General features: G+C 44.5%; 1 protein-coding gene across 1 annotated transcript in view; it reads right to left on the bottom strand.

Annotated features, from left to right (window-relative positions):
- The window catches only part of SEZ6L (seizure related 6 homolog like), a 143,701-nt gene that overhangs the window by 40,636 nt on the left and 89,382 nt on the right, over positions 1 to 13,683 (bottom strand). The window contains 1 exon segment of the mRNA XM_083419023.1: positions 2,055 to 2,247. Coding sequence (XP_083275149.1) covers positions 2,055 to 2,247 — 193 coding nt within the window.

Below are 13,683 nucleotides of genomic sequence, written 5' to 3' on the forward strand. Positions count from 1 at the left end.
CCATCAGCCTTCTTTATGGTCCAGCTCTCACTTCCATACATCACTACCGGGAAAACCATGGCTTTAACTATATGGACCTTTGTTGACAAGGTGATCTCTCTACTTTTTAAGATGTTGTCTAGGCTTGCCATCGCCTTTCTCCCAAGAAGCAGGCGTCTTTTAATTTCATGACTGCTGTCACCATCTACAGTGATCATGGAGCCCAAGAAAGTAAAATCTCTCACTGCCTCTATTTCTTCCCCTTCTATTTGCCAGGAGGTGATGGGACCAGTGGCCATGATCCTCATTTTTTTGATGTTGAGCTTCAAACCATATTTTGTGCTCTCCTCTTTCACCCTCATTAAAAGTTTATTTAATTCCTCCTCACTTTCTGCCATCAAGGTTGTGTCATCTGCATATCTGAGGTTGTTGATATTTCTTCCAGCAATCTTAATTCCGGCTAGGGATTCATCCAGCCCAGCCTTTCGCATGATGAATTCTGCATATAAGTTAAATAAGCAGGGAGACAATATCCAGCCTTGTCGTACTCTTTTCCCAATTTTGAACCAATCAGTTGTTCCATATCCAGTTCTAACTGTAGCTTCTTGTTCCACATAGAGATTTCTCAGGAGACAGATGAGGTGATCAGGCACTCCCATTTCTTTAAGAACTTGCCATAGTTTGCTGTGGTCGACACAGTCAAAGGCTTTTGCATAGTCAATGAAGCAGAAGTAGATGTCTTTCTGGAACTCTCTAGCTTTCTCCATAATCCAGCGCATGTTTGCAATTTGGTCTCTGGTTCCTCTGCCCCTTCGAAATCCAGCTTGCACTTCTGGGAGTTCTCGGTCCACATACTGCTTGAGCCTGCCTTGTAGAATTTTAAGCGTAACCTTTCTAGCATGTGAAATGAGTGCAATTGTGCGGTAGTTGGAGCATTCTTTGGCACTGCCCTTCTTTGGGATTGGGATGTAGACTGATCTTCTCCAATCCTCTGGCCATTGCTGAGTTTTCCAAATTTGCTGGCATATTGGGTGTAGCACCTTAACAGCATCATCGTTTAAAATTTTAAATAGTTCAGCTGCAATATCATCACTTCCACTGGCCTTGTTATTAGCAGTGCTTTCTAAGGCCCATTTGACTTCACTCTCCAGGATGTCTGGCTCAAGGTCAGCAACCACACTACCTGGGGTATAAGAGACATCCATATCTTTCTGGTATAACTCCTCCTTGCCACCTCTTCTTGATGTCTTCTGCTTTTGTTAGGTCCTTTCCACTTTTGTTTTTTATTATCGTAATCTTTGTACGAAATGTTCCTTTCATATCTCTTTACAGCATTGTACTTTCCTTTCGCTTCCAGGCATATCCGCAACTGAGCGTCCATTTGTCTTTGGCCCAGCTGCTTCATCAGCTCTGAATCTACTTGTACTTGTCCTCCGCTCTTCCTCAGTAGGATGTTGGACGCCTTCCGACCTGAGGGGCTCATCTTCCAGCGTCATAACTTTTATATGCCTGTTGTCTTTGTCCATGGGGTTTTCTTGGCAGGGATACTGGAGTGGCTTGCCGGTTCCTGCTCCAGGTGCATCACATTTGGTCAAAACTCTCCACTATGACCTGTCCATCTTGGGTGGCCCTGCACGGCATAGCTCATAGCTTCTCTGAGTTATTCAAGCCCCTTCGCCATGGCAAGGCAGTGATCCATGAAGGGGAGGCACAGGGTGGCAGCCTACAATTTGCTTTAGGGTTGGCATTGGTGAAAACATGGCTCTTCTTGTGTGTTTGACAACTGCATCTCCACAATCGGGATCAGTAGGAGAGATCTGACTTCCCCTTGTAAGCCAAGGGAGGAAAATCAGCAGACTGTGATTTTATGCAACATCCCCCTCATGGCAGCCATTTCGTGACTGGTGCCCTCAGCATCCTCTCAAAATGTGAAATGTGCCCCAATAGTTCAAAAAGGTTGGTGACACCCCCCCTGCCAAATGCACAGTAGCTGCATAATCCAGGGCTTCCTCCTTACCTTGGCAGCCCCCCTGGGACAGGGAAGATGTTCTGCCCCTAACAAAAAGCCCCTGTACCTTGATAATGCAGCTGGAAAGTCCCAATCACGTCATCTTGGAAGGTGCGGAAGAAGACTGAGATGGTATTGGTGGGGCTGCGTATGACTTGGCCCTCCACCAGGAGTGTCTGATTGGCCAGGAGTATCAGCTGGTCATCATCCATGCCTCGGATAGACAGCACTTCCCCCTCGGAGAGGTTGACGCTTTTCACCTGTGTCCCAGGGAAGGAGAAAGAGTGCCGTGAGATGCCCAGGATCGAGGGAAGGTTCATCCTTTGGGTATCTCCCAACCTGCAGAATGCTCCCCCTCACGCACAACAGGCAGTGACATTGCTCTCATATGGCACCAAGTGAAGATGTCATTGGGCACTGATGTATTTTTTTGTAATTTTGTTCTAATTTTAATTTTCTAATGCACAAAAAGCAGCAACAATAAATAAGAAAGAGAAAGGGAAGAGATCAAAGCAAGAAAGGGAAAGGAATGGAATAGACAGACATGAGGAGAGAGGAGGCAGCAGGAGTACAGTATTAAAAAACATTGATGACTTTTAATTCCATACAATTGTCCTTCATAAACATATTCTCTTAGAATGTTTTCCCAAAGGAATCCATGAAGAGACGACAGCTGCCAATCTCATTCCTTTACTATGATGGGTTCACTAAATGAATTGCGTAGGGACGCGGGTGGCACTGTGGTCTAAACCACTGAGCCTAGGGCTTGCTGATCGGAAGGTCAGTGGTTCAAATCTCCATGACGGGGTGAGCTCCCGTTGCTCGGTCCCAACTCCTGCCAACCTAGCAGTTCGAAAGCACGTCAAAGTGCAAGTAGATCAATAGGTAGCGCTCTGGTGGGAAGGTAAACAGCGTTTCCGTGCACTGCTTAGTCATGCTGGCCACATGACCCGGAAAAACTGTCTGTGGACAAACGTCGGCTCCCTCGGCCAGTAAAGCGAGATGAGCACCGCAACCCCAGAGTCATTTGCGACTGGACTTAACTGTCAGGGGTCCTTTACCTTTACCTTTTTAAGTAATTTAAAAAATGGTTTTAATTGTTTTGAAGCCTTCTGTGCCATCTCTGTTTATATCTTGATGGGTTTGCTGTCTGTTTTTATTGATTTAGCTGTTTTTACAACATCCATTTTTAAGTAACGGTATCATTGAATAATAGGCTATAAACCTTTCAAACAAATAGCTTAATAACCAGGGATGGATGAATTTGTTCCTCTCAGTTTCTCCACCTGACAATTCATAGGTACAGTGGTGCCCCGCAAGACGAATGCCTCGCAAGACGGAAAACCCGCTAGACGAAAGGGTTTTCCGTTTTGGAGGTGCTTCGCAGGACGAATTTCTCTATGGGCTTGCTTCGCAAGACGAAAATATCTTGCGATTCCTGGTTTTTTTCCCCGCTCCCCACCCCCTTTTTCTAAGGCACTAAGCTGCTAATAGCCTTTTAGCAGCTAATCCGCTAATCCCTTAAGCATTTAATAGCCGCTAATAGCCGCTAAACCGCTAATAGCGCTAATCCGCTAATGGGCTTGCTTCGCAAGACGAAAAAACCGCTAGACGAAGAGACTCACGGAACAGATTCTTTTCGTCTTGCGAGGCACCACTGTATTTGTGTGTGCATTTCCTTTAGTATACACATTTGTATACACAAGGTATACACAAAGCAATTTTCTTTAATATGAGGTTTCACTAAGGCACATGTTTTTACCCCCAGTTCCTCCTCCCCATGTGTGCTGGTATCATCAGAACAAGTTCATTGTTTTCATTGAATTAATTAAACTAAATAGTTTTAATTGGATTTTGAACAAATGTTCAATTGTTTTGAATGTTATTTTGTTCTGACCTTTCTTAGTGGCTCATGCAAACTTTTGTTCTGAATAGTATTTTTATAGGGCAGGGTGGAGGGCCCTGGGATGGGTTCATGGAACCAAGGGGGTGGTGTTCTGAGAAAGTTTGGGAACCACGGTTATGATGCATTCTGTATGAGGCTGCTGTTGAGAACAGTCCAGAAGCTTCAACTGCTACAAAACCCATTTGCCAGAATTTTAGTAGGATTCCCCAAAGTGTCCCATGTGACTTCCGTTCTAAGGAGCTACAGGGGCTCCTGGTTCACTTCCAAGCACAGTTCAAAGTGCTGATGATTACATTTTAAAGTGCTAAACAAGTAACAGCCCAGGGCCCAAATACGTGAATTAACACCCTCTTCCTGAATCAATCTGCCTGTTCACTACAATAGTCATGGCTCCTTCTTTGTGTTTCTCCTTCGGGAAAAGCACATCAGCTGCATAGTTCAGTTGTTTAGAGAGTGGTGCTGAGAATGCTGAGGTTGCAGGTTCAATTCCTGTAAAGGGCAGCTCCATATTCCTGCATTGCAGGGGGCTGGACTAGATGATCCTCAGGGTCCCTTCCAGCTCTCTGATTTTATGTACAAAAGAGTGAGGGGATCTTTTTTGCAGTGACACTCCCAGCTTTGGGATGGATGCCCTCCAACGGGACATTGGCAAAGGGTCAATTAGTCCAGCCCCTTCATCAACATGGTGCCTTTCTATTTGCCTGGGCAGTTGTAATTATGGTATTGTTTTAGCTGATTGAATGTGTCTAATTCCTTTTAATTTCATTGTATAGTTGGTTTTTTGAATTTTGAAGTTCATTTGTATACCACCCTGGAAATCTATTTGTGGATGAAGAGCAGTTTATAGGAATTTCTAAAACCTTCTCTATATTTTGGAAAGGGCGTCTTTCCATCTGTCCTCTACAAGCTCAGCTGCCTCGCAAGGATTCCTGAGGTGAGGATGGAGTTGTTGCTGATGTTTAGATGCCAACTGCCATTTTGAATCGAGACTGAAACAAGACTTTGCCCTTTTTTGGCAGAGATTTGCCCATATCTCAAGATACCCTCAACCAACTCAGGATGGGGTTCGGGATGTTTGGATGCCAAGCACCGTTCTGATTTGAAATGGCAAGTTGAAACATGACTTTGGCATGATTTCACCTGCTTTTTGGGTGTGATGGGACTAAACTCACAAATTACATTATCCATTAAAAGTCACCCTATTTGTTGTTTTCTAAAAAATCCCAAGCAGTACTGGGGACTCCCCACTAGGAAAGAACCAAGCCTAGCATCATGTTAGGAAGAGATGTTCAACAGAAACCTGAAAAGAGGAAAAGAGGGGGAGAGAACCACCAGGACTGGGCGTGCATTGGACATCCTTTATGCTGCTTTGTCACCAGCTTGTCACCAATGTGTTTGTGCGTGTGTGTGTCTCCTGGTTGCCAGGTGATGAGATGTGACATGAGCAAGGCCAGGAGAAGAGGCTGCCTTGTCAGCCTACAGCAAATCCAAGGCTTGTGGACAGATCCACAGTGACTGTGAAGTCAGCTCAAAGCCATCCTTCTGCCAGGAAGCAAGCCAGAAACTGACAGCTTTCCCCAGACAATTTGAGAGGTGATGTCAAAGCAGAGCCATTTGTTAGCAGCTGAGCAGCCCTGCAGAAATGCAGGTTGCTCAATCTGGACCTCTCTTCTTAAGCCTCCTAGAAGCTGCAGGGGATTTTTAGCAGAACAGAAAGAAAACAAAACAGTGACAGTTTGGTTTGGAGCAAGAGAAGGCAGAATGTCCTTTGTGACACATTGCCTGGCTCCTCCAGCTCTTGGGAAAAGAAAACGGAGACTTCCTTTTACCACTGGAACACTCCCATTTTCCCACCAACCCTCACTATCCAAGACCCCCCTCCCACCATTGCCTGTGCTTGAAGCTGCTGAAATGCCTTGCCTGTGCTGACTTCTAAAGCAGGGAAGGGTCTCTATTGAAACAGGACTGGGGATGGACAAGAAGCTTTGCAGTAACCCTTCGGTGACCAAGGGGAACTGCACTGAGCTGCCTCTGAATTGCATTGGAGTCAATAAGCCCCCTAGAGCAGAGGTCAGCAACCTTTTCCAGCTGTGGGCTGGTCCACTGTCCCTAAGACCATGTGGTGGGCTGGATTATATTTTGAGGGGGGGGGGGGGGATGAACGAATTCCTATGCCCCACAAATAACCCAGAGATGCATTTTAAATAAAAGGACACATTCTACTCATGTAAAAACACGCTGATTCCTGGACCATCCGTGGGCTGGATTGAGAAGGCAATTGGGCTGCATCTGGGCCCCGAGCCTTAGGTTGCCTAGAGGTTTGCTGAAGGACTGAAACATTTTAAAAATTCAAACCAGCTGTATACTAAGGATCCACACACCAGCATCCTAGATAGCTGGGTAGGCTTGTTGAAACAAACATGTTCATAGCAGGTGCTGGAAAGAACACAGTGAAGGAGCCTGCCTGGTCTCAAGAGGCAGGGAGTTCCCAAGTATGGGTGTTGCCACATTCATAATTGATTCTTGCAGTTGCAGACCAGGTACCATGTGGCCCCTGAAAACCATGCCAGTTCCGTCTATCTGAGAAGTCGAGAGGCTTTTATGAGGCAAGGCAATCTTGTAGGCTGATAAGTTTATGTGTGTGTGCCAACCTCTATTTTATTGTTGTAGGTGTTTCTGGGATTCCTTAATCTTCCCAGCAGAGAGGTGGGTTACCCACCCTGCTGGTCTGTCAGTACACTAACATATTTTAAAACCCGTGGATGAGAGTTGCCTCCCGCCTGTCGGCTGAGCGTTTCCCCATGAGAACCTAAGAAAAGCTCTTCTGGATCAAAGGCCCGTCACATTCAGCATCCTGTCCTCACAGTGGCCAGTCCTTCCTCATAGGGAACTTGCTCCACCCCCTTAATAATTTGGGAGGCCTTTTTCTGAACCATTTCTGAATCCACTTTGCCCTCTCATAGCATAATGTTGCAAAATGTGGATTCCTCCAAGATGCCTTTGGAGGCGAGGTGAGTATACTTCAAATGCTGCTTCCCTGGAGCTTTGCATCGTCTTCTTCTGCTCTCCGTCGCTCTCCTAACTGCCCCTTGGCCTGGAACCCCCTTTTCCACAACTGGGCTGACATCTTTGCTGAACTATCCATTATGAGCATTGTAATGGAGGTGAGCTCCCCGGCATCCCTGAGAGATGGCACTTTCTTGCCCCATCAACACACACAGTTTAATATTGGTGAGAGCCCAGCTCCTCATCCCTCTGAAGGGTCTCTCTGAAGCTCAAAGTGTTTAAAGAAAATTTTGTTTCGGGTTAGTCTGTAACTAAGAAGATAAAAGGCAGAATGTACAGCAATTTTAACTCCCCTGAGGTGGTGGAGCCTCCCTTTTGTAACAGAGAGGTGAGAGGAGGGGTCAGCCAGCCTGCTTGAAATCCCTTTTTGCTTGCAATAATTGGCTGCTCCAGACAGGAAACTCATCTCCCAATGAAATAGAGTTATTCAAAAGCATGGAAGTGGCTTACAAAAATGTGTGGCTGATACTTTCCCAGCTCAAATTGTTTTGCAACATGGCCATTTGCAGATAGCATGGGGATTTGGGAGAGGAGGCTGCAAAGCACAGGGCCTTGAAAATGTCTGAGTAATAATACAGTGGTGCCCCGCAAGACGAATGCCTCGCAAGACAGAAAACCCGCTAGACGAAAGGGTTTTCCGTTTTGGAGGTGCTTCGCAGGACGAATTTCTCTATGGGCTTGCTTCGCAAGACGAAAAAACCACTAGACGAAGAGACTCACGGAACGGATTCTTTTCGTCTTGCGAGGCACCACTGTACCCAAGAGGGACAGACACAACCCACCAGGAAGGTCTCCTGCACAACTTCCTCCTCCAGTTCTGGGTTCACCACCTGGCTTGCAAAACTATTCATATCCTACAAATCACAAACTTAGAAGGAACCTCAAAGGTCATCTAGCCCCAACCACCTGCTGCTGATTTACTACAGTGGTGCCCCGCAAGACGAATGCCTCGCAAGACGGAAAACCCGCTAGACGAAAGGGTTTTCCGTTTTGGAGGTGCTTCGCAGGACGAATTTCTCTATGGGCTTGCTTCGCAAGACGAAAATGTCTTGCGATTCCTGGGGGGTTTTTTTCCGTTCCCCACCCCCTTTTTCTAAGGCACTAAGCTGCTAATAGCCTTTTAGCAGCTAATCCGCTAATCCCTTAAGCCTTTAATAGCCGCTAATAGCCGCTAAACCGCTAATAGCGCTAATCCGCTAACCCGCTAATGGGCTTGCTTCGCAAGACGAAAAAACCGCTAGACGAAGAGACTCACGGAACGGATTCTTTTCGTCTTGCGAGGCACCACTGTACAAAGAATCAGAGTAAATAAGTCAGACTGCATTTTCCTGCCCCCCTCCCAACATAATAGTACTCCTCTTTGTCATCTTCTGAAGTCATTTGGACTGGTGTCCATTACTGCCTAGGGAACCATTACTGGTTCCATAGTTTAACTGGGTGCTGTGTGAGGAAGTCCTTCCCCCTGAATCTTCCAACATTCCACTTCCCTGGCTTTCCATGAGTTCTGGTGTCAGGAGAGAGAGAGAAAATATTTTCTCTATTCACTTTCTCTGTGCCATCCACAATTTTATAAATGTCTCTCATGTCTCTATCTCCCCTTTTCTCTAAAAGTCCCAAATGCTGCAAGCATTCCTCATAGGGCAGTCACTGAGCACCCTGGATCGCTTTGGTCCCCCTTTCTCTTCTGAGCCTTTTCCAACTCTGCAAAATCCCTTTTGAGATTGGCAGAATCACACCATAGATTTGTATAATGGCATGATTTTATTGGCATTTTATTTTCCATCCCTTTCCTAGTGGTTGGTCTAGCTCAGCCAAAGGGATACTCTTTGTGATGCTGTCACTCACAACGGTGTGAAAGAAATCAAAGAAACCCGGTTTGCATTTTGCAGATGCCTCTTGCCTTGAGTGTTTGCTTCTGCCAAAGCAAGATAGATGTGGGGTCGGGGTCAGGTGGGGGCCCTTTTGAGAGAGCTACGGCCCTGCCTCCCTCTGACAGCGGCCACCTGCCTACCTCATGGAAGCAAATTTATCTTGCCCGCCTCTGCTAGGATCAGCTTAGTGCTTCCCTTCCCTTCCTTTCTTTTTATCTCACCACTAAACTCCACCAGATGTTGCTCTGCTCTGGCTGCGCAATCCACTGCACCACCCCAGCCTCATTCGCTGGGGCTCCTGTCTCCATCTCCAGCTCTGGTGTCCCTCTCCCAGAGCAAATGCTGACACAGAGTCCACCCCTGAGGTTGTTGCAGAAGTCCTTCCAGCTGCCTTCCATAGATGCCCTCATCTGCCAGTGCTGAGGGCACCCTGGAAGTTTGTGGAATTGATACGTGGATGTCATGACCTGGGACCCAGGTGGATGTCATGGCCTACGACATGCACACCAATGTTCACACCTCTGTCCCAGAGTACATTCCTGATACATGATTGACCTCTGCCTGCTAAGTGCTGAGTCTGCATAAACACGTTCTCACAGCCACAGCCACAAGGTATCTGTATTTTGCTGGCATTGCACCCATTGTAGGCCTTTCTTATCAGCTTCCAAAGCAGAGAAGAGCAAGCTAACCTTGAGGAGAAGAAATACTGGGAAATCTTCAATGATGAGAAACAGTAGATTCTCCTCACCCAGACAAGTCTTCATATAGCAGATAGCAGAAAAGTAAGATTTTGTATAAACTTTGCTTAAAGATACCTGTAGCCATAGTAATTAGGGGCAGGCTGTTCTGGCCAATGAAATTTGTTTTAGGGGTCCACAAGCTGTCCATGCATTCTGTTATCCAATCATATTGCTGAAAAGGATTGTGCACAAGGTGATCACACATGTAAATATTATAAAAGTGTCTTGAAATTTGAATTCAAGATCTAGAATTTGGAGAATTCCTCTGGATCGGTTATTTTTGCTGCAGTCTGCAATAAATATGAACTCTGCTGTCTTTATTTGGCTAAAGAGGACTGGCGTATTTTCAGACCCCCTTTGTAGAGTAACGGAATCACAGAACCTCTGTGCTCAGAGATCTGTGCTGGTTGCCCATCTGCTGCCAGGCCAAGTTCAGGGTGTTACCATTACAGGGTGTCCTCCAACATTTGTCTGATGAAAATAGGGCTGTCCTAGTCTGTAATTTTATATATATCTATATATCTATATATCTATATATATATATCCCTCCCATCTGACTGAGAGGCCCCAGCCACTCTGGGCGGCTTCTAATATATATAAAAACATAATAAAACTATACAGGGCTGCCTTCAGATGCCTCCAGGATCAAATCAGAAACTGGGACGGCTTCTGTAAATCTGGGACTGTCCCTGGAAAACAGGGACACTTGGAAAGTCTGCCCTTAATATAAAGGTAAAGGGACCCCTGAACATTAGGTCCAGTCGTGACCAACTCTGGGGTTGCACCCTCATCTCGCTCTATAGGCCGAGGGAGCTGGCGTTTGTCCACAGACAGTTTCCGGGTCATGTGGCCAGCATGACTAAGCCGCTTCTGGGGAACCAGAGCAGCACACAGAAATGCCGTTTACCTGCCAGACTTGAGGTTATATTATGAAGTGTCATTTCTTTGTTGGTTGAAAGAATGGATGAAGTTAGAAAATAATGAATTATTGGATTTAGAAGGTTATGATAATAGATTCGGTTGGCACGCGTATTTATGGTATGATAAAAAAGAATACATAAAGGGTTTGAGAACCACATCTTTAGAGGATCTTTGATTGGAGTTTGGAATAGGTATAAAAATGTATTAGAACCAAAGATTCCACTTTGGTTATCACCATTAGAGGTTATGAGTATTAAAAAGATAAATATGAGCGGGAGATGGATAACATATGAGAAACTATTAAAATATGAAGGAAATAAGTGGAAATTGAAACCATATGAAGAAGTAAAAGAATATGTTAAGGATTGGCTGCATTATTTTCAGTTAAATGAAATGTTTAAAAAAGGTTTTAGAGAGGGGATATTCTGAAAAAGAATCTAGATTTCAACAAGAAATCTTAAACAATGAAGTGAAAATTTTATCTAAAATGTATAAAATATTGTTGGAATGGAATACTGTGGACGAAGAGGTTAAATCTGTTATGATTAGTTGGGCTAGAGATTTCGGATATAATATTGAATTTTAGAAATGGACTAAATTATGGAAGGATGGGTTAAAGTTTACAGCTTGTACAACGATTAAGGAAAATGTTATGAAGATGTTATATAGATGGCATATAACACCAGTAAAACTGGGTAAAATGTATAAAGTGTGTAATAAATGTTGGAAGTGTAAGAAGACAAGATGAATTTTAACAGGGAGAAATGTAAAGTATTGCACTTGGGCAAAAAAAATGAGAGGCACAAATACAAGATGGGTGACACCTGGCTTGAGAGCAGTACATGTGAAAAGGATCTAGGAGTCTTGGTTGACCACAAACTTGACATGAGCCAACAGTGTGACACGGCAGCTAAAAAAGCCAATGCAATTCTGGGCTGCATCAATAGGAGTATAGCATCTAGATCAAGGGAAGTTATAGTGCCACTGTATTCTGCTCTGGTCAGACCTCACCTGGAGTACTGTGTCCAGTTCTGGGCACCACAGTTCAAGAAGGACACTGACAAACTGGAACGTGTCCAGAGGAGGGCAACCAAAATGGTCAAAGGCCTGGAAACGATGCCTTATGAGGAACGGCTAAGGGAGCTGGGCATGTTTAGCCTGGAGAAGAGGAGGTTAAGGGGGGATATGATAGCCATGTTCCAATATATAAAAGGATGTCACATAGAGGAGGGAGAAAGGTTGTTTTCTGCTGCTCCAGAGAAGCGGACACGGAGCAATGGATCCAAACTACAAGAAAGAAGATTCCACCTAAACATTAGGAAGAACTTCCTGACAATAAGAGCTGTTCGACAGTGGAATTTGCTGCCAAGGAGTGTGGTGGAGTCTCCTTCTTTGGAGGTCTTTAAGCAGAGGCTTGACAACCATATGTCAGGAGTGCTCTGATGGTGTTTCCTGCTTGGCAGGGGGTTGGACTCGATGGCCCTTGTGGTCTCTTCCAACTCTATGATTCTACGATTCTATTCTATGATTCTAAGACAGAAGGAACATTTTACCATATGTGGTGGGAATGTAAGAAGGTAAAAAGCTTCTGGGAGATGATCTATAATGAGTTAAAGAAAATGCTGAAATATACTTTTGTTAAAAAACCAGAAGCTCTCTTGTTGGGAATACTGGATAATTAAATTAGTAAAAAAGATGTGAAATTAGTTTTGTATGCAGTAACAGCAGCCAGAATTTTGCTGGCACAGAAATGGCACAGAAAGGAAGAGATGCCCACGAAAGAAGAATGGAGGCTGAAACTGATGGAATACGCAGAAATGGACAGATTGATGGGGAGAATTAGGAACCAAAGTGACCAGAGATTCTCCGAGGACTGGAAGAAATTTACAGAGTATATGTGATGACTTTATGTGATGAGCAAATAATGTTCGTTGGCTTTCAAGAAGCTCTGTGAAATTACTGTTAGAAATATTGTTTAAAAAATATGATGTGATTAAGAGTATTTGAGTGCAATATAATATTGGGAAATGTGAGACGAGGATAAAAAATAAACGGAAAATTATCACACAAGCTGAGGGAAGTTCTGGAAAAAAGGGTTTAAGTTAAAAATGGATGTATAATTTTGTAAAAATGCTTTTTTAATGGAAAATCTAATAAAAAATATTTATTAAAAGAAAGAAAGAAAGAAAGAAAGAAAGAAACAAACGCCGTTTGCCTTCCCGCCAGAGCGGTACCTATTTATCTACCTGCACTTTGATGTGCTTTCGAGCTGCTAGGTTGGCAGGAGCAGGGACCAAGCAACGGGAGCTCACCCCGTCGTGGGGATTCAAACCTCCAACCTTCTGATCGGCAAGCCCTAGGCTCTGCGGTTTAACCCACAGTGCCACCCGCGTCCCTGCCATTAATATACAATGCCCTTAAGAACTTGGGACCAGTTTACCTGCGAGATCACCTCACCCCATATACGATGCCTGTTTGAATGCTTCAAACAGCAGAAGTGGCCATGTTACAAAGGCTGCATAATCCCCGTTTTACATTTGTAAGAATGTAATATTTTAGTGTGGCAACAACTTTCCTTTGGACATGTCTGATCATTTACGGCACTCTTTCAATGCCTGCTAAGAGCATTTTTGTTTAGACAAGCCTACCCACATGTTTAGAACGCTGACACAAGTTTTAATATGTTTTAGTTTATTGTTTTTTTAATTTTTCAAAAGTCTTACATTGTTGTTATTAATTCTTCTTAGGAATCATTTTATTACTATCTTTTTAGTAAACTGCTTTTTTAAGCAATCCAGCAGTGTATAATTTTTATGAAATAAAAATGAAATAAATAAAACAAGTCCAATCCCCAATGGCAGCAGCATCTCCAGAGAACGCTTGTCCACGAGGACGAGACAGAGCGAGATGCACCGAGGGTCACACTCAGTAGATGGCAGCGTCCTACGTTCCATGTAGCTCAGTACTGCCCACACTGACTAGCAGCTGCTCTCCAGGGTTTCAGTCTGGCAGAACTGCATCCCTACTTGTACCTGAAGATGCTGGGGATTGAATCTGGGACCTTCTGCATTCTAAGCAGGTGCTGTACCACTTGGCTATTCCTCCCTCCCCTCTGCATTTTTTCTGTGCATCTGCTCCAACTGCCCCTACTAACCAGGCACAATGGGTATTTTTTACGACGTATGTACACTG

Source organism: Podarcis tiliguerta, assembly GCF_965153285.1.
Source record: "Podarcis tiliguerta genome assembly, chromosome: 16".
NCBI lineage: Eukaryota > Metazoa > Chordata > Lepidosauria > Squamata > Lacertidae > Podarcis > Podarcis tiliguerta.